This window comes from Lethenteron reissneri, unplaced genomic scaffold (assembly GCF_015708825.2).
Source record: "Lethenteron reissneri isolate LAM-NWPU_2019-01 unplaced genomic scaffold, ASM1570882v1 scaffold_1399, whole genome shotgun sequence".
Taxonomy (NCBI): Eukaryota; Metazoa; Chordata; class Hyperoartia; order Petromyzontiformes; family Petromyzontidae; genus Lethenteron; species Lethenteron reissneri.
Genome location: NW_026891112.1, coordinates 18,026 through 39,008, shown reverse-complemented (window position 1 = coordinate 39,008; position 20,983 = coordinate 18,026). Strand labels below are relative to the sequence as shown.

At 52.3% G+C, this 20,983-nt stretch overlaps 1 protein-coding gene across 1 annotated transcript in view; it reads right to left on the bottom strand.

Moving 5' to 3' along the window:
- Positions 1-8,348: 8,348 nt before the first annotated feature.
- LOC133362187 (pappalysin-1-like) overlaps positions 8,349-20,983 on the bottom strand; it is a gene marked incomplete at both ends in the record, with an annotated part of 28,790 nt that continues 16,155 nt past the window's right edge. The window contains 3 exons of the mRNA XM_061581137.1: positions 8,349-8,431; positions 8,770-8,907; positions 14,973-15,121. Coding sequence (XP_061437121.1) covers positions 8,349-8,431; positions 8,770-8,907; positions 14,973-15,121 — 370 coding nt within the window. The remainder of the gene's footprint in view (positions 8,432-8,769; positions 8,908-14,972; positions 15,122-20,983) is intronic.

The window sequence follows — 20,983 nt, the reverse complement described above, 5'->3', positions numbered from 1 at the left end:
GGAGGTTTTAAAAGTTGTAACACATTAAACAAAATTTTTGAATGGAGGGGAGAATTGGTAGCTCGGATAGGCGAGCAATGCCCCGGTCAGAGTGGAATTGGTAGAGCGGATAAGGGCCACAGTTTGATTTGCACCACTTAATTAATTGTGTGTGTGTGTGCGTGTGTGTGTACGTGTGTATGTGCGTGTGTGTACGTGTGTGTGTACGTGTGTACGTGTGTGTGTACGTGTGTGTGTGTGTACGTGTGTGTGTACGTGTGTGTGTGTGTGTGTACGTGTGTATGTGTGTGTACGCGTGTGTGTGTACGTGTGTGTGTGTACGTGTGTGTGTGTACGTGTGTGTGTGTACAGGTGGTGAATCAGGTGAGTGGTCAGTGCAGGTAACCTGGGTGGGTGTGGTTACCACTGCTAAGGAAGGGTGGTTATCACTGCTAAAGAAGGGTGGTTACCACTGCTAAGGAAGGGTGGTTACCACTGCTAAGGAAGGGTGGTTACCACTGCTAAGGAAGGGTGGTTATCACTGCTAAAGAAGGGTGGTTACCACTGCTAAGGAAGGGTGGTTACCACTGCTAAAGAAGGGTGGTTACCACTGCTAAAGAAGGGTGGTTACCACTGCTAAGGAAGGGTGGTTATCACTGCTAAAGAAGGGTGGTTACCACTGCTAAGGAAGGGTGGTTACCACTGCTAAAGAAGGGTGGTTACCACTGCTAAGGAAGGGTGGTTACCACTGCTAAAGAAGGGTGGTTACCACTGCTAAGGAAGGGTGGTTACCACTGCTAAAGAAGGGTGGTTACCACTGCTAAGGAAGGGTGGTTACCACTGCTAAGGAAGGGTGGTTACCACTGCTAAGGAAGGGTGGTTATCACTGCTAAAGAAGGGTGGTTACCACTGCTAAGGAAGGGTGGTTACCACTGCTAAAGAAGGGTGGTTACCACTGCTAAAGAAGGGTGGTTACCACTGCTAAGGAAGGGTGGTTATCACTGCTAAAGAAGGGTGGTTACCACTGCTAAGGAAGGGTGGTTACCACTGCTAAAGAAGGGTGGTTACCACTGCTAAGGAAGGGTGGTTACCACTGCTAAAGAAGGGTGGTTACCACTGCTAAGGAAGGGTGGTTACCACTGCTAAAGAAGGGTGGTTACCACTGCTAAAGAAGGGTGGTTACCACTGCTAAGGAAGGGTGGTTATCACTGCTAAAGAAGGGTGGTTACCACTGCTAAGGAAGGGTGGTTACCACTGCTAAAGAAGGGTGGTTACCACTGCTAAGGAAGGGTGGTTACCACTGCTAAAGAAGGGTGGTTACCACTGCTAAGGAAGGGTGGTTACCACTGCTAAGGAAGGGTGGTTCTCGCGGCATCGTGGATGTTGATGTTGGTGTTGCTCCTTCCCAACGAGAGAGAGGCTCTAGTGACGGGCCGGGTGGCCGCGCCTCCACCCCCAGCACCACCCAACCCGTCAGCTGCTGCCCCGTGCTGCTGCTGCTGCCCCGTGCTGCTGCTGCTGCCCCGTGAGTTGCCTCTCCTCCCCCGGCAGTCTGTGCAGACTGTGCGTGTGTCTGTGTACAGCTGGGGGGAGCGGCGGTGCAGCGGTTAGCGCTACGCCGCGCTACGAACCCGGCGACACGGGTTCGATTCCCGCTCACGGCCAACACCGGTGACGATGATCTGAACCGGTCCCGGGCCTCCCCTAAGTCGACTCAGCCTCAAAATGAGTACCTGGTGTAGCGGCGGTATGGAGTAAACATCGCTAGCACTGGGGGAGAGACCAAGGCGGTCGGGCGTGGTGCTGGCCACCCACCCCCTCGTGTGCTGTGCCGGCCTTCATAGGTGCTGCTACTTGCTACTAACAGCACTTGCCCCTACAGCCCTGTTAGAGGCTACCTGGGGTAGCTTTGTCTGTGCGTGGTGTGTGTAGTACATAGACACTGCTGCTGCTACTCGCTGGCAAGAGCACTTGCCCCAGCAGCCTTACGGAGGCTACACGGGGGACCTTTGTCTGTGCGTGTGTGTATGTGTCTGTATGTGACTGTGTGTGTGTGTGTCTGTCTGTGTGTGTGTCTGTGTGTGTGTCTGTGTGTGTGTCTGTGTCTGTGTGTGTGTCTGTGTGTGTGTCTGTGTGTGTGTGTATGTGTGTGTCTGTGTGTATGTGTGTGTGTATGTGTGTGTCTGTGTGTGTGTCTGTGTGTGTGTCTGTGTGTGTGGGTGAGTGTCTATATCGTAGTCAAATATTGGAAGAAGTCACCCCCTGTGAGTGGCTGGCTGAGGTGCCATCTGTTGAGGAAGTACTGAAGGCGATCCGGAGTCTGAGACCAGGAAAGGCAGCAGGCAGAGATGATCTCCCAAGCGAAATGCTGAGAGAGGGTGGCGTTTGTGTACAGACTGCCCTATATGACATCATAACAACAGTCTGGACCACTGGACGGGTTCCGCAAGATTGGAAGGATGCCCTGGTGGTCCCCCTCTTTAAGAAGGGGGACCGCACAGACTGTAACACATTACAGGGGCATCTCACTCCTCAGTGTGCCGGGAAAGGTCCTGGCAAGGATTATTCAACATCGCCTTGCTAGGCACGCTGAGGAGAGGCTTGCGGAACCCCAATGCGGTTTCAGGAAAGGGCGGTCCTGCACAGATGCCATATTTTCTGTCCGTCTGCTACAGCAGAGGTGTAGGGAATTTCAACAAGACCTAAATCTCTGCTTTATTGACCTGGTCAAGGCCTATGATACCATCAGTTGGCCTGGGCTCTGGTTTGTTCTTCGTGCTTTCGGAGTCCCTGACCCTCTGCTCACGATCATTAAGGACCTTCATGATGGTGAGCGGGCCCGGGTAAAACTACGTGGCCGGGAGTCAGAGCCTTTCCCTGTACACCTTGGGGTGCGGCAGGGATGTCTTCTGGCTCCCACATTATTTAACATCTATTTTGACCGAGTAGTTCGTGAAGCGTTCAATAGCTGTATTGGGGGAATTTCCGTTTGGTACAGATAAAATGGGAGGCTGATCGACGCCCGGATGCGATCAAGGGATGGCTCCTTATTGGTCAACCACGTTATGTATGCCGATGATTTGGTAATAGCTGCTCATTCAGAAGAGGAGTTGGAGACGCTGCTGCTGAGACTGGAGCGTGCCACTAAGAGGTGGGGCCTTACCATCAGCCCCACCAAAACTAAGCACCTGCCTGGGTATTTTGTGCCATCGGACACTCCACCCCCACAACTCCCGATCGGTGATGGGGCAGTTGTGGAGAGAGTGGAGAGTTTCCCATACCTGGGCAGTGTGCTTATGACCGGCTCCAGTTTAACAGCAGAGGTCTCACTCCGAATCAGTCGAGCGGCAATATCTTTTCATCGGTTGCGTAACGCTGTGTGGAAGCTACCTGGTCTGTCACTCCGCACGAAGCTTCAGGTCTTCTCGGCCACAGTCATTCCCTCCCTTTTCTCTGCGAAACGTGGACCCCCCTAATGGAGCATCTTCGCTGGTTGGAAACATTTAGGCTGGCCTGCCTACAATCCATCCTGGGTTTAACCAGGCTGGATTGTGTGAGGAGCTCACAAATCCTTGAAAGATCTGGGCAAAGTCCCATCGGTGAGCTCCTCCGGCAGGCAAGGCTGCGTTGGCTGGGTCATGTAGCCCGCATGCCCAGCCACCGCATGCCTAAGCAGCTTTTGTTCGGCCGGATCGAGGGGGCTAAGCGGGCGCGGCACGGGCTAGAGAAGAGATGGAGTGATGTGGTACAGGAGGACGTGGAGCTGAGTGGACTTGCCGATGACTGGTACCAGCGGTGTCAAGATCGGCTTCTGTGGAGGAGGCTCGTGAAGGACGCTACTGGGCAGTTGGAGGCAGTCGCCCTCCAACAACAACGGAGGGCGGAGGAGCGACGCTCACAACAACGAGCGGAGCGCCGGGTGGCTAAACCACAGCAAGTTAATACAGTAGGGGGTACAGGTGGTGCATCAGCCAGTCACCTCAGTCATCTCGGTCATCTCGGTCAGTCGACCCGTGGCACCTGCTGGGTCTGCCCCGTGACCTCCTGCCAGCGGGCGTTCGACACTTCAAGGTGCACTTGGCCTGGCACAAGCGTCGTGGTGACGTCACCACCACTTAATGGCGGTTGTTGTTGTTCTGTGTACATGTGTCGGTGTGTACATGAGTGTGTGTACACATTATGAGTGTGTGTGTACACATGTGTGTGTATGTACACGTGTGTGTACATTAGTGTGTGTACTCATGATGAGTGTGTGTACACATGTGTGTGTACACATGTGCGTGTGTGTGTGTTCATGTGTTGCCTCTACGAAGACTCTGTCTCCCTGCAAGAACACTACACTCGTAGTGGCAGACACACCCACTCGACGCGTGCTGTCGTCTCTTGGTGACATGTCCTTGATCACCTCGCGAGGAGTCTGGCCTTTGCTGGGCGATGACCGCGGCGATACCACCACCGCTTTGCAGTGAATGGCAGTCGTTTCCTTGAGTGTCAATGCTAAAGTTCCTAGAAAATCCAACCAATCGTGCATTATAAAGGTAACACAACGCCAATGAAGTGCATGCCGTTTTTATTAAAATGTCAAAGGATAACAGCAGAACCAGACTTTGACATTTGCTCACATTGTATTATGCCAAGTGATAAAAGGGGCGGGGGGAGGGGGTTTGCGAAATATCCAAGACTCTGGACTTGACACTTTGGATGAGGAGAGGGTTAGAGATTTAAAATAATAATAACTGGCAAAAACAGTCTTGAAATCTGGCCACAAATCTTCAGGAAGTGAGAAATGTTGCTAGGACGTGCATCTCAAGAGACAGACTGACACACAGATGGCCCCATCGCACCGACACCACAAGGCATCATTGATATGTACAATTTCCGACGATTTTCCCCTCCTCCCCCCGCATCTTAGTCCATTTTCTTCTTCTTCTCGGCAAACAAAACACGTGGAATTGTGATAACTGGTTTCTAGCACCGATTTAGACTTGGCAGTTTTCGCGAAAGGCTTTTTTCGCAAACATTTCCCTGCTTGCGTGTGGTCTGCACGGTTTCACAACGTACCGTGTTTCAACTTGGCAATGGCAACAAAACAATATAGACCTAAATACTATAACAAGAAGAAAACATGTAAGGGGTCGGGCATTTATTCCATCTCTAATAGCGTGCAGACACACAGGGGGATGTTTGCATCTTTAGAGGAGTCGTTGATGTTTGCATCTGCCAAGGTGTGCTGGCTCGCTCAAGTTTTAATTTCAACTTTGGCAAAAAATTCATTTTCATTCATTCAGCAGCTCATCTTACAAAAATGGAAGCGCTTAAATCATCTAAATACATTTTCCATAATGTTTTGCCCTTTAACCGACAGAATTAATTGAGAAAATGCATGTTACGCAATGTATTAATGAAAACATTGCCTCTCGGGGCTTTCAAACAACATCTCATTGCTAAACTTAAAGGCCCGAGAAGCACTCCGCAGACATTTGAAACGTAAACATTTACGCACATTGCAATACATTGCAATACATTAAATAGCACCAAATATTTCTGCACCTGCCGAGGGAAACACGAACAAAACAGTCAGTCAGCAAGAAAACCACAAAATAATACAATGAAGAATATAACCAAAATCATCTCGTTATAAAATGGCTGCCACATCCTGCCTAACCATGCAAGTGGAGTGGCTTTCATGAGCTTTAGCAAGATCCTAAACATGCCCTTCACGCTTGGGTAAAGGTGCGGCCCTGCAGTCGATCGCTTTACTAACACCGCTGCCGCTAGGAATGCCTCAACTAGAGGGAGCTTTAGAAAGCTCACGTCGTAGGTATGCTGTTGAAGTGGTCGCAAACGCCCACCACACTTCACCCCGCCACCGATCGACTAACCGCATCGATGGGTTGGGGGGTTAGAGGTGGAAAGGGAGAACTTTGAGGGGGCCATTTTGTGTAGCAATGGTAACATTTCATTTGGGAAACACCACAGACGGGGTACATTCGGCCCTCTAAACCATTAATTTCGACATCCATCCGAGCCATTACACTCATCCACATATATTACGAGCAATTTAATGCTTGTTCACCCAGGAAAGGCCTCAAAGAGTCATGAACTTTTTTTGAGAAGGGTCCTGCCAAGTTTTCACAGTCGGGGGGTACAACTGTGTAATGGTGTGGGGTAGTTTTTCAAATTCGACAAATTCGGACCACGATTCTTGCCCCGCAGTGGCTTGCGCCTGCTGTGAATGACATCACAGGATCTTCAAAGCAGCTGGCGCGCAGTGCTTCTCTGGTAAGCGAACACCACGGCATTGACCAGGGCGGCCGCTGGACTCTGTCCGTGAGCTCCTGCGATGAGCAGCGGACGCCGCTGCCGCCACGTCAGTGTCACCATCTGGGGAGGAGCACAAGAAGCAACTCGCGATTTGTTCATCGAATCGAGAATTTATTCTTGGGCAACCACTACGTGAAAATGCAGTCTAGAGCGGCGTGCAATTATTGTTATTTTTAATGGAACTGACAAAAGCCAAGGCTTTCAACTTATTCTTAGGTTTTTTCGGTAAAGTCACGTAGGTAAAACATTAAAATTAAAAAAAGTAAAATAAAATAAAAATCACGACGTTTCGGAGGCAACACAAGCCTCCGTCTTCAGGTGGAACCGTCACAGCCACGACAGCCGTATCAAGTAAATGAGAGATTGCAGGAGCTACCACTCCGTTTATATAATGGTTGGAGAGGGGGGAACGTCGTGATTTTTATTTTATTTAACTTTTATTAATTTTAATGTTTTACCTACATGGTGACTTTACCGAAAAAACCTAAGAATATGAATCCTTGCAGTCACGAAAGCTTCAAATCTAGAATTAAGGCTTTCAACGTCCCGCAAAGAGTCACACATCTCTCTCAGCAACAGCTACCTCAAAAGCAGACGATTCTGAACAAGCCAGGACAAGTTGTTGGCAACCCACCATCCACTTGGAAGCCACACACCAGCTAGCACAACAGTGCTGATGTCCCCCACAAATATACCACCACCACCACCCCCCCGAACATCGCTTGTTACGAGGAATGTAATGATGATGGGAATAATCCCAGTCCCCTGTCCCCTGGGGAGTTATCATCTCGGGGGGTTTTGGTTCGGCGTGAGCCCTTAATAAACGTGGCGTGAGCCCCTAACAGCAACCTGCCGCGGAGTCGTGAGTAGCGCTACAACAGTCACAAGGACTCTCCAGCCACGTGGCCTTGTGCTGAACAACGTGCACGTGGGTTCTGCGCTCGCAGTTCCTGTTCATCACAACTAAATCAGAATGGGACGATCTTCATTTGAACTCGGATGTATATCGCATGATGATACTGTCAAAACAAATGTTGGTTGTAATGTAGAGATTGCAATCTAATTGTATACATATATTGATGTATATGTGGATATACTGGATACACAATACAAAGTCAAGACAAAGTTTCCCTGTCGTGGCCAATGAAGGCCGGCACGGCACTTCAGGGGTGGTTTGGGTGGCCAGCACCACAGCCTGGTGGCGATGTTTACACAATGCACCAGGTGCTCATTGAAGGCCGAGTCGGCCTAGGGGATGCCCGGAACCGGTTCAGATAATCGTCACCGGTGTCGACCTCGAGCGGTAATCGAACTCGGGTGCCCGGGCGACCTAGCGCAGTGCGCTAACCACTGTGCCACCGCTCCCCCCGCACTCCACATCCACGCGTGTGCATATGAAGGACTTCCAATCAATGCTCCGAGGACACGTCGCCTAGTCGTGCATTGCTCACGGTACTCGGAAACACAACGGGACGCCGCTATAAACACAACGCGTGAATCGCAGCTTTATATTCCAGGAGTGGCTGTGAAAACAATTCTGTTTTGGAATAGGGGCTCGGTTATAGCCAACTTATAAAATCAATTACGGCCACACTCTCACTGCACCAATGGGTGACGGCCTCGCCACGCCGTATGGGCTCACGGGGGGATCCAGGATCATACTTGGCCACGATGCCGAGTGAGGGTTGTGTTTGGTGATTGGTGGGGAAAGCAGGAGCGGTTCTGACGTCACTCACAACTAATGCTCGCCGTGGCCTGGAGTCGAACTCGGGCTGCCAGGCTCGGAGCACAGCGCCGCACTCCAACCCGCCGTACTACAGCAACACGCCGCTCGGCTTATTCACAAGCACGCACCACGGGCTTGACTAAATCGAGTATGAAGTCTAATCCGTACAACGGGAATCCAACAACAATAGTCGTACCCAGTGATAGAGAGAGAGTGTAGTGATGATGATGATGATGCGAAGTGCAGAGAAAAGCTTTTACCTGCAGCAGCAGCTCCCTGTTGTCCCCTCTATGGGGGAAGCGGTGGGCGCGTCGCCCACCGCTTCTGTGCATTCTCTTTGGCGCTGGGATCACGGCAGGCACACTCCTTCTTGCGGTCACAACTGGCTGGAACGGTGATCACCTGCACGCACACACAAAAAGGCACACCAACACCACACAGACACGTACAATCGATTAACTCTTCGAGTGTGAGGAAAACGGTGCCAAATTAAACGCAAAATGCAGTTTTAAAGAAACGAGTATTTGGACCTAGATTTAAAAGTGCTTTGCTAAAGTCACTTCCTAAGATCGTGAGGAAGAGAGTCCCAGACGGTCGTAGAAGCGCATGTCTAATTGCCAAAAGCTCCCGCGAGGAAGACCGCGGTTTGCGTAATGGTCGATGCTCCTTGACGAGATCAGAAAGGCATTGTGGGTCGTCATTTGTGTCAAGCGCTTTGTGTGTAGAGAGTGCGACCTGACCATGTGTGCGAGTGCAGCGTGGGCGTGCGACTTGGCCACCTGTTTGAAGGCGGATGTGGACACGCAACAATCCCCTCCGTCGTAGTGGCAGTAGGCGTTGTTGTTTACCGGGTCACAGTACCCATCGCCGACCCATAACTGAAGACCACACACGTGCACACACAGCCCACGTACAAATCACGCACGGTAACGATGATACAGATGCGCCTTTTGTTTTACAGCAGAGCAACCCTGAGTCTCTGGAAGGAGTGGGAACAATTATGTCAGTTCATCAAATGATGTTGATTCTTAAACTCATGACGCATGCAGTGACCTGACGGGCCTACACACATTGTGTTGTTAATGAAAGCCAGACGCAGCAAGTGCTATTTTATAATTATCACCGTACATATATTATATGCTCCGTGTTGCAATGGTTAGCACAGCTTAAATATTGGTTCGAATTTCTTAAATCCCCCCCCCCGGCCCACCTCCGTCCATCCCACGTGTTATGGAATAAAGTGTGGGCCAACTCCCAACTCGTAACAAGACGCCTGGCCGGCATTGGAAGAGTAGGCCAAGACACCCTCTAGAGGGGCTCTCCAGAGTGGAGGCCATTCTGCCAGCAGCGGTGGCGTTAGCAAGACATTGCAAGGTTTCATCTTCACCTCGAGAAAAAGAGACAAAGATCCCCCGAACAAACAGTCGGGGCAAGTGCTGTTAGCGAGTAGCAGCACCTGTGAAGACCGCAACGACACACGAGGGGGGGTGGGTGGCCAGCACCACGCCCGGCCGCCTTTGTCTCCCCAGTGGCGATGTTTACACACCGCTACACCAGGTAACTCATTTGAGGCCGAGTCGACCTAGATAAGGCTCGGAACCAGTTCAGATGGTCATTGCTGGTGTTGGCCGTGAGCGGGAATCAAATTTGGGGGTTCGTAGCGCAGCACGCAAACCACTACACTACCACTCCCCACTAACGTGTGTACTGTATACACACACTACACTCCCACTAACGTGTGTACTGTATACACACACTACACTACCACTAACGTGTGTACTGTATACACACTACACTACCACTAACGTGTGTACTGTATACACACCACACTACCACTCCCCACTACCCTGTGTACTGTATACACACACTACACTACCACTCCCCACTACCCTGTGTACTGTATACACACACCACACTACCACTCCCACTACCCTGTGTACTGTACACACACTACACTACCACTCCCCACTAACCTGTGTACTGTATACACACACTACACTACCACTCCCACTAACGTGTGTACTGTATACACACACTACACTACCACTAACGTGTGTACTGTATACACACCTACACTACCACTCCCACTACCCGGTGACTGTAATACACACACTACACCTACCACTCCACTAACCTGTGTACTGTATACACACACTACACCACTACCAACTCCCACTAACGTGTGTACTGTATACACCACCACTACACTCCACTAACGTGTGTTACTGTATACACACACTACCCTACCACTCCCCCTACCCTGTGTACTGTATAGCACACACTACACCTACCACTCCCACTAACCTGTGTAGCTGTAGACACACACTACACTACCCCTCCCACTACCCTGTTACTGTATACACACACTACACTCCACTCCCACTAACGGGTGCTACTGTATAACACACACTACACTCACACTAACGTGGTGACTGTATACACACACTACACTACCACTAACCTGTGTACTGTATACACACACTACACTACCACTAACCTGTGATACGGTATACATATGAAGTACCCTTGAAGACGCTTGGACACCGTTGTAAGGCACACGTGTTTATTTACACAATGGTCGTACAGCACTAGAGGGGTGTATCGGCCCCCTCACCCGTATAACTGGGGATACCCTCTAGCTATCCCTGACCTACCCGAGTCCTCCACTAACGGGCTAGGGGAGGCTGTCTGGCCCGACACTGGTCAGTCGGGCTACGGTACCCGGAGTCCCAGAGTACTAACTCTGGTTCACGGGACCACGCCACTGGCTCCGTCCTGCGCTGCCCTTATAAGGGCGGCGTCCCAGGGGAGTCCAGGGCCTATCTGGTCGATCTTCCGTCTTCCCCTATTTACTCTAAGACTGAACCCCGAGCTCTCTGGCTCATCCCCTTTTATACTCCCCCAGAGGATCACAACCCCCCCTCACGCCGCCCGGTGCGGACGTCGTTGCGGCACCACCCCGTGTACTGGCGGAGTCCCCGCCCACTGTTTTGTCATCCGTTAGATCCTATGCAAACAGCCCTACACAAACAGCCCCTCTGTAACAGCCCTACATCACCCCCCCCTGTACAGCTCGCAGCCGTCCCGGCTGCAACAACTTCAATAAAGGTTTATTAACCCCTTGATCTCCGCGTGTGCCTCAAAAAAACGTTTTTAACCATAACGTGAAGGGAACAACAAAAACCAACAACCCGAAGGGAAACAATCCGACGCACCCCCCTGAATAAACACGAATTCCGTAAGAGCGACGTATATACAGTTTTAGCAGGGAACCCCTAGCACACACGCAACACAACACAATGTGGCAGGAGCTCCCCACCGACGCAGCACCCCGCAACCATACACAAGAGAAATAAGTCTCCTTTAATGCATTATAAGAGTCTGCGCATTTTTGCGCGCGTCCTTGCTGCAGGCCCGTCACACGGGGCAACCCCGGATGGCGGACCGCCCGGTGGCAGCTGTTCATTCCGTATTGAGTCCGCGTTTGACGTCGCGAGACCCTCGGCATCCCCCGTAGCGGTGGTTGGGTGCGAGCCCGTCAATCCCGGTGCACCTGTGGGCGGGACAGCTGGCGACACGTCAGGCGAGGGCAGCAGAGACGGACCCTTGAGTCGGCCGACCCCCCACGTTTGGCCACGCGTGTGTAGAGTGGGGCCTCGCACCGCAACGAATGGTTTAAGTCTCGAGGGGTGCACAAACCACGGCGCTTCCCCCATTTGATGCGAACACACTGAGGCCGCAGAACCTCGACCACCTCGACAGGACCCCTCCACGGCCGCCCCAGTTTAGAGGATGTCGCGAGTGGTACCTGGGGGCAGTGCAGCCATGCCCTGTCCCCCGGCTTCCACTGCAGCACGTGCGCGCGACCCAGTCTGAGGCGCTCATTTGCCTTCTGACGCTGTTCTGAATTTAGCATGGCAGCAACCCCGCGTGCAATTCCCATGCGTCGGCATCACCCGATCCCCGCCCGCCTCCCCGGCGCGACGGCGCAACGCGAGGAGGGAGGTATCCTCCATCTGGAGGCGCCCCCATTCCTGAATGTGCAAACCCAGCAGGGAATCTTTCCCTTGTTGTTCAATAGAATTTGGAACAACTGTCCCGCCGTCGGCGGCGGCCGCAAGGACCGGAACCGACATGTCCCCTGCTGGCTTGCAACGTCCCGACCCCAGGAGGCATGCACATTCTGAGGTGGTTGGCATGCGCGACAGAGCGTCCGCGTTGGTGTGGCGAACGCCCTTACGGTAGGTGGTTTCGAAATCAAAATCCTGGAGGATCTCCAACCATCGGGACAATTGTCCCGATGGCTGTTGAACTCGCAGGGCGTACTGCAGTGCCGCATGATCTGTGCGGACGGTGAAACGCCGACCGTACAGATATGGGCAATACTGTTGGATGAAATAGACAATTGCCAACAGTTCTCTGCGGGTGACACAATATCTTTGCTCTGTGAGACAACACCCGACTGCCGTACGCAACCACCCGTTCGACGCCGTCAACCACCTGGGAAAGCACGCCCCCAATACCCGTGTTGCTCGCATCGGTGTCGAGCAGAAACGGTTTTGAAAAATCGGGGTAAATCAAGGGAGGAGCTTTTACCAGGGCGTCCCGAAGGGAGCAAAAAGCAGCCTCCTCCTCCTGACCCCAGTGGAACCGAACCCCTTTTGATGTTAAGGCGTGTAGGGGTTTGGCAATTGTTGCAAAGTCGGCGACGAACCTCTGTAATACGACGCGAAGCCGACGAAACTCCTGACCTCTCCCACCGAGGTGGGAGTCGGCCAGGAGCTGACACACTGCGTTTTGGCGGGATCGGTAGCAATACCCGAGCGCCCTACGATGTGGCCCAAATAACGCACGGAATCGCGTAACAAATGACATTTTTGGGGCTTGAACTTCAAATTAGCAGCCCGCATCTTTAGGAAAACCGCCCGCAACCTCTGGAGATGTTCGTCAAAAGTTTTAGCGAAGACAATAACGTCATCCAAATAAATCAGGCACGACTCCCATTGCAATCCAGCCAAAACCAATTCCATCAAACGCTGGAAGGTTGCCGGCGCTGAGTGTAAGCCCATCGGCAACCGGTTGAATTGGAACAGGCCGTGCGGTGTACGGAAAGCAGTTTTAGGTTTCGATTCATCATCCAGAGGAAGCTGCCAGAATCCCGAAAGTAAATCCAGCGTGGAGAAGAATCGCGCTCCCGCCAAGGCGTCCAGCGATTCGTCCATCCGTGGGAGCGGGTATGCGTCGGCAACCGAAATTTTGTTTAGGCGCCGAAAATCAACGCAAAACCGCAACGAGCCGTCCTGCTTTTTAACCAGGACGATCGGCGCTCCCCAAGGGCTGGTAGAGGGAGAAATAATGTCGGCGGCTAACATGTCATCAACGGCCAATTTGACATGGTCCTTTTCGGCGGGACTCAACCGAAACGGATTTTGGCGAATTGGCGCGCTGTCACCCGTGTCAATATGGTGACGCAGCAGATGAGTACAACCCAAATCGTATTATTCCGACTAAAAACGTCGGAAAATTCCTGCAGTAGCGATCTAAGCTGTTGGCGCTCTGAATTTGACAGGTCCGTCGATCCCGCAAAAAGCGCGTCGAGCCACCCGTCATCGCTGTCCGAATGTGGGTGCAGTCGGGCGGCGGTGCCGACATGATTCGCAACCGGTTCCTCGCAGGGCATCGGCGTCGCGTGCGCAAGCACCGTCCCTTGAGGAACTACAACAGTTTGCGATCCCACATTGAGGACCGCGATGAAAGGGTCCCCATCTCCCCTCACAACGGTCAGGGCCGGAATCAAATGCGGTCCACTAACCCCGGCCCTAGACGGTCCTAACAGGATTCCCTGGGCCCCGATGCCCTCCGCGAAGGGCCGACGAAGTCTTAGAGGTACTAGCATTGAGCTCCCGGCGGCACACGAACCGTTTCAACGACGGACGCTGGTATAGTTACGAACGCCGTCCGAATCACAGTAGGAGAAGGCAGGAACGCCATGCGCCGTCCCGACGGGAGCTCAATGCATCCCTGGTCTATTAAAATGCGAATCGGCATTTTACCCAAGAAGTCCGTCCCCAGCAGGCACGGAACCGCCAGCGAGGAGGAAACAAAAATCGGGCCTGATAATTTGATATCCCCGATACAAATTTGCGCTCGAATCTGTCCAATGATGCCAAGGGAGCCCCCGTTTGCCGCATAGAATGGGACGTTAACTGGCAGTAAGGGACGGCTTTGGACAGGTAAAATGTTGTAAATTAATTCGGAAATAATGGTCGCCGATGCCCCCGTGTCGACCAGGATGCGTACCTCAACCCCGTCAATGTGTCCCACGACGGCCGACGACCCCGACGATGCGGCCACAACGCGATGGGCCAACGCAGACCACTGCCCGGGCTCGATTCGAGTCCCCACAGTGGTGCGCGCCGACCCGTCGCGATGCAACGTCGTCCCCCCATTCGTTGCGATGCGAGAGTGTGCGACAGGTGTGTGTTTTGACCAAACATGTGTGGTGCCGCGACTCGCCGGATCATGTTGATGGAGCTTGGGAGGAGGAGGAGGAGGCCCGGCGTCCTGGCGAGGCGTCGTCCCGCACTGTCGGGGAGAGCGGCACCCCGAGGCGACATGGCCTCGGACGCCGCAGTTGAAGCAACGCGGGAGCGCCGGCGGCGATGACGGACGGTCGAAGCGGCTCGACCCATCCCGGCCCGACCGTGCTCCCGTCCCCTGCTGCCGACGATGGTTGACGGCGAAAACCTCCTCCGCGGGAGGGTGGCTGCCGCCACCGCACGCCCGGCCGCTGCCCTGCTGGCCTTCCGCCGCTGTGACAGCAGGTTGGCGTGGAGGAGCCGCGCCGCTTGTAGGGAAGTCATCTCCGTATCCTCCTGTGCAACGACGGCGATGTCCAGGTCGTCTGCCAGCAGGAGGATTTTTCTGTCACCATGGCGTCGACCCCGTCCTCGTCCATGCGAGGAAAGGCTGTCTTGGCCAACGCCAGGAGACTTGTTCTGTATGCCAGGGGCGACTCCTTCGTGCCCCGCTGGCGGTCGTGTAGAACTGCTGCCTGCATTCCGCGGAAGGTCCGTAGACCCCGGCCAGCAGCTGCAGCGCCAACGGTAGCGTAGAGCGCTTCTCCTTCGCGCCGATGTGAGGGCGGCGAGCGCGTCGCCGTCGAGGAGCGCCGGCAGCGCGCAGAGAGCTTCAGCATCCGTCCATTTGGCCATTTCTTGGTGGGCGAGGAAGCGTCGCTGGAAGCCGCCCCAGTCGCCTTCTGCGCCCACAAATTCTTTAAGCGGAGGCAGTCTTTGGTGCAGCGCAGCGGTTGCCGTGGAATCCCGCGGGCTGCTGTCTCCCCGACTGCTGTGTTCGGCGCGAACGGCAGATGGTATCGCCTGTCGCAGCCGTGATGACGCGCCCTCCTCCGTCGTGACGCGGCAGCCCCAGCGCGGCCGATGTCGGACCCGAGGTTCAGGCTGGCCACGCCCCTAGCGGCCGCCGCATCGATGGCGGGAAATTCAAAGTTTGAATCTTCGGAAATGGCGGGAAGGCGCTCCGGACGCCGGCTCCCCTCGCCCCGCGGTGGACCACCAGCCCCCAGCCGCGTGATGCTCTCCAGCGTGGCGGCAGCGGCGTAAAGCAGTTCAGCCAGCCTCTCGTGAGCCAGCCTCAGCTCGTCTGTCTGCGGCCCCTCTTCATGCCGACGCTCCGGTAAGAACGCGTCCGGCCCCGGCTGCACGATGTCTTGTTGAGCCATCTCGGGCTCGACAATTTCGGCGGCGTCCTCCATTTGTTGTACTTTGGCCCGAGCTGATTGGCGCGTGTCCATGTTCGTAGTCTTCTGACACCAGATGAAGTACCCTTGAAGACGCTTGGACACCGTTGTAAGGCACACGTGTTTATTTACACAATGGTCGTACAGCACTAGAGGGGTGTATCGGCCCCCTCACCCGTATAACTGGGGATACCCTCTAGCTATCCCTGACCTACCCCGAGTCCTCCACTAACGGGCTAGGGGAGGCTGTCTGGCCCGACACTGGTCAGTCGGGCCGGTACCGGGAGTCCCAGAGTACTAACTCTGGTTCACGGGACACGCCACTGGCTCCGTCCTGCGCTGCCCTTATAAGGGCGGCGTCCCAGGGGAGTCCAGGGCCTATCTGGTCGATCTTCCGTCTTCCCTATTTACTCTAAGACTGAACCCCGAGCTCTCTGGCTCATCCCTTTTATACTCCCCCAGAGGATCACAACCCCCCCTCACGCGCCCGGTGCGGACGTCGTTGCGGGCACCACCCCGTGTACTGGCGGAGTCCCCGCCCACTGTGTTTGTCATCCGTTAGATCCTATGCAAACAGCCCTACACAAACAGCCCCTCTGTAACAGCCCTACACATACACTACACTACCACTCCCACTAACCTGTGTACTGTACACACACCACTACACTACCACTCCCCACTAACCTGTGTACTGTATACACACACACATACCACTCCCACTAACCTGTGTACTGTATACACACACTACACTACCACTCCCACTACCCTGTGTACTGTATACACACACTACACTACCACTAACATGTGTACTGTATACACACCACTACACTACCACTCCCCACTAACCTGTGTACTGTATACACACACTACACTACCACTCCCCACTAACCTGTGTACTGTATACACACCACTACACTACCACTAACCTGTGTACTGTATACACACACTACACTACCACTAACCTGTGTACTGTATACACACTACACTACCACTCCCCACTAACCTGTATACTGTATACACACCACTACCACTAACCTGTGTACTGTATACACACACTACACTACCACTCCCCACTAACCTGTGTACTGTACACACCACACTACACTACAACTCCCCACTAACATGTGTACTGTATACACACTACACTACCACTCCCCACTAACCTGTGTACTGTACACACCACTACACTACCACTAACCTGTGTACTGACACACTACACTACCACTAACATGTGTACTGTATACACACACTACACTACCACTCCCCACTAACCTGTATACTGTATACACACACTACACTACCACTAACATGTGTACTGTATACACACACTACACTACCACTCCCCACTAACCTGTGTACTGTATACACACACTACCACTCCCACTACCCTGTGTACTGTACACACACACTACACTACCACTCCCCACTAACATGTGTACTGTACACACACACTACACTACCACTCCCCACTAACCTGTGTACTGTATACACACTACCACTCCCCACTAACCTGTGTACTGTACACACACACTACACTACCACTCCCCACTAACATGTGTACTGTATACACACTACACTACCACTCCCACTAACCTGTGTACTGTATACACACACTACACTACCACTCCCACTAACCTGTGTGCTGTACACACACTACACTCCCACTAACCTGTGTACTGTATACACACACTACACTACCACTCCCCACTAACCTGTGTACTGTATACACACACTACACTACCACTCCCACTAACCTGTGTACTGTATACACACACTACACTACCACTCCCACTACCCTGTGTACTGTATACACACACTACACTACCACTCCCACTAACATGTGTACTGTATACACACACTACACTACCACTAACCTGTGTACTGTATACACACACTACACTACCACTCCCACTACCCTGTGTACTGTATACACACACTACACTACCACTCCCACTAACCTGTGTACTGTATACACACACTACACTACCACTAACCTGTGTACTGTATACACACACTACCACTACCACTACCCTGTGTACTGTATACACACACTACACTCCCACTACCCTGTGTACTGTATACACACACTACACTCCCACTAACGTGTGTACTGTATACACACTACACTACCACTCCCACTACCCTGTGTACTGTATACACACACTACCACTCCCACTACCCTGTGTACTGTACACACTACACTACCACTCCCACTACCCTGTGTACTGTACACACACACTACACTAACACTCCCCACTAACCTGTGTACTGTATACACACCTACACTACCACTAACCTGTGTACTGTATACACCACTACACTACCACTCCCCACTAACCTGTGTACTGTATACACACACTACACTACCACTAACATGTGTACTGTATACACACCACTACACTACCACTCCCCACTAACCTGTGTACTGTATACACACACTACACTCCCACTACCCTGTGTACTGTACACACACTACACTACCACTCCCACTAACCTGTGTACTGTATACACACACTACACTCCCACTAACCTGTGTACTATATACACACACTACACTCCCACTAACCTGTGTACTGTACACACACACTACATACCACTAACCTGTGTACTATATACACACACTACACTACCACTCCCACTAACCTGTGTACTGTATACACACACTACACTACCACTAACGTGTGTACTGTACACACACTACACTACCACTCCCACTACCCTGTGTACTGTATACACACACACACCACTACACTACCACTACCCTGTGTACTGTATACACACACACCACCACTACCCTGTGTACTGTATACACACACACCACTAACCTGTGTACTGTACACACACTACCACTCCCACTACCCTGTGTACTGTATACACACACTACACTCCCACTAACGTGTGTACTGTACACACACTACACTACCACTAACGTGTGTACTGTACACACACCTACACTACCACTAACCTGTGTACTGCATATACACACACTACACTACCACTCCCACTAATGTGTACTGCATACACACACTACACTACCACTCCCACTACCCTGTGTACTGTATACACACACTACACTACACTCCCACTAACCTGTGTACTGCATATACACACACTACACTACCACTCCCACTAACATGTGTACTGCATACACACACTACACTACCACTCCCACTACCCTGTGTACTGTATACACACACTACACTACACTCCCACTAACCTGTGTACTGCATATACACACACTACACTACCACTCCCACTAACATGTGTACTGCATATACACACAAACGATATATTTCAAGCTGTTTGAATATTTGCTTCAGTTCACGTGCAAGGTGAAAACGGAGCATCGTACTTTACTTCAAATGGCTGGCAACACTTGGAAGCTCGGCCCTTAAAGTTGTTTTGTGTTAGAGTTGCGAGCAAAGGAAAGTAGTTCAACATACGTAGGTGGTACGTACACCAAAGGGTTCTTACCTCACAATCTTGGAAGCAGTAGATGGCACGTGGGGGGGGTGCCACATCTTCTTCCCCGTGCAGACGATCTCCTGTCGATTCACAAGAACATTTCCGTATCGAATCATTTACTACTCGTGATTTAAAAAAAACCTCCTTTGGCTTGGTAAAATGCCACAATGTGTGTTGTGCACCCCACATCCGCCCCACGCGGACGAGCGGTAAGGTTTGTCACGCGAACGTCACGTGCCAACTGTTGTATGTTTCGGGATTATGAAATTTTGATAAAAAATAAAAATTAATAATTTTCCGAAAAATGCGCAAATCGCATTAATTATGATAGTGCGTGTATTAACATGCATAAATTATGATAATGCGTGTAATTATATGCATAAATTATGATAATCGTAGAGATAATCGTAGTAATTTATGCGGATGCTTGCGATTATGTTAATATAAGCAGTTATGTTAATTAGGCTTGGTTTCGTTTATCCAGGGTTATATCAATCAGGATAACACGATTATCATCGATTAAACATTTACTGATTATCTTAGTGTGTTTATTATATTTTTTAAGGTCTCCAGGTTCAGATCTCATCACAGGATACAGTTGTCAAGAATAAGACAGTTTTGCATGGACTTGGAAAGAAGCACTCGAACAGTTGGTGTTAAGCAATTTTAATTCTAAACAAGCACATGACACTCTAGTATGCGAAAGCGAGTATACGTCAATAAATTCATGGGCAATCTTATGCAATTAACGAAATTGAATGACTAAAAATACTTCTTCATTGGCGAAATTATGCAGTTAACGAAAATGAATGACCAAACATTTCTTATTCATGTAACTCGACGGCAGCAAACTGCTTTGCACGATCAGTTGATATTGAACGCACCACCTCGAAATGGCAACCCTTTTTGAAACGCAAAGACAGTTTTTCTTTTAAAGTCTTATTCGTGTGCGTGCTGTGTGTGCGTTGTCCCCTCGTAATATTAATTGTGTCGTTAGCTTGTGTGGTGTGGGAGGATACGAACAGCGGCCAGATGTTCCTCTCGATTGGGCGTGGCCGCCGCAAGCTCCTGCTGCTCCCTCGCTCGGCGTGTCGCTCGGCTTTTGCTCTCTCTCTCTCTCCACTGCTGGATTGAGCGGCGTTGGCACGATGTTCTCCTTGAAGATGCTCGGTCGCTCGTGTCGCTCGGTGTCGCTCGTGGCGCACGGTGGCGCACGGTGGCGCCCGGTGGCGCACGGTGGCGCAGGGTGGCGCACGGTGTCGCTCGGTGGCGCACGGTGGCGCCCGGTGGCGCACGGTGGCGCAGGGTGGCGCACGGTGGCGCAAGGTGGCGCACGGTGGCGCCCGGTGGCGCACGGTGGCGCAAGGTGGCGCAAGGTGGCGCACGGTGGCGCAAGGTGGCGCAAGGTGGCGCACGGTGGCGCACGGTGGCGCAAGCTGGCGCACGGTGGCGCAAGGGGCGCACGCGCTTTCTTGGTGGCAGCCCCCGGCTTCTCCACTGCTCGATTGATTGTTGAGTCGGCACGATGCTCGCCGTCGCTCTGGACGTCTTGTGTGTCACACTGGTCGTTGGTCGGTGTGCCCTCAGGCACACGGCGCATTCGATGGCGCTGTCCTCTCCCTCGCAGCCGTTTGACCAGGCTTCCTCCACTGCTTCGCGCTCTGCTTTGCTCGCTTGGTCGACGCTTGGCGATCTCTGCCCTTTTACAGGTTGATTGCTTGTCGTCA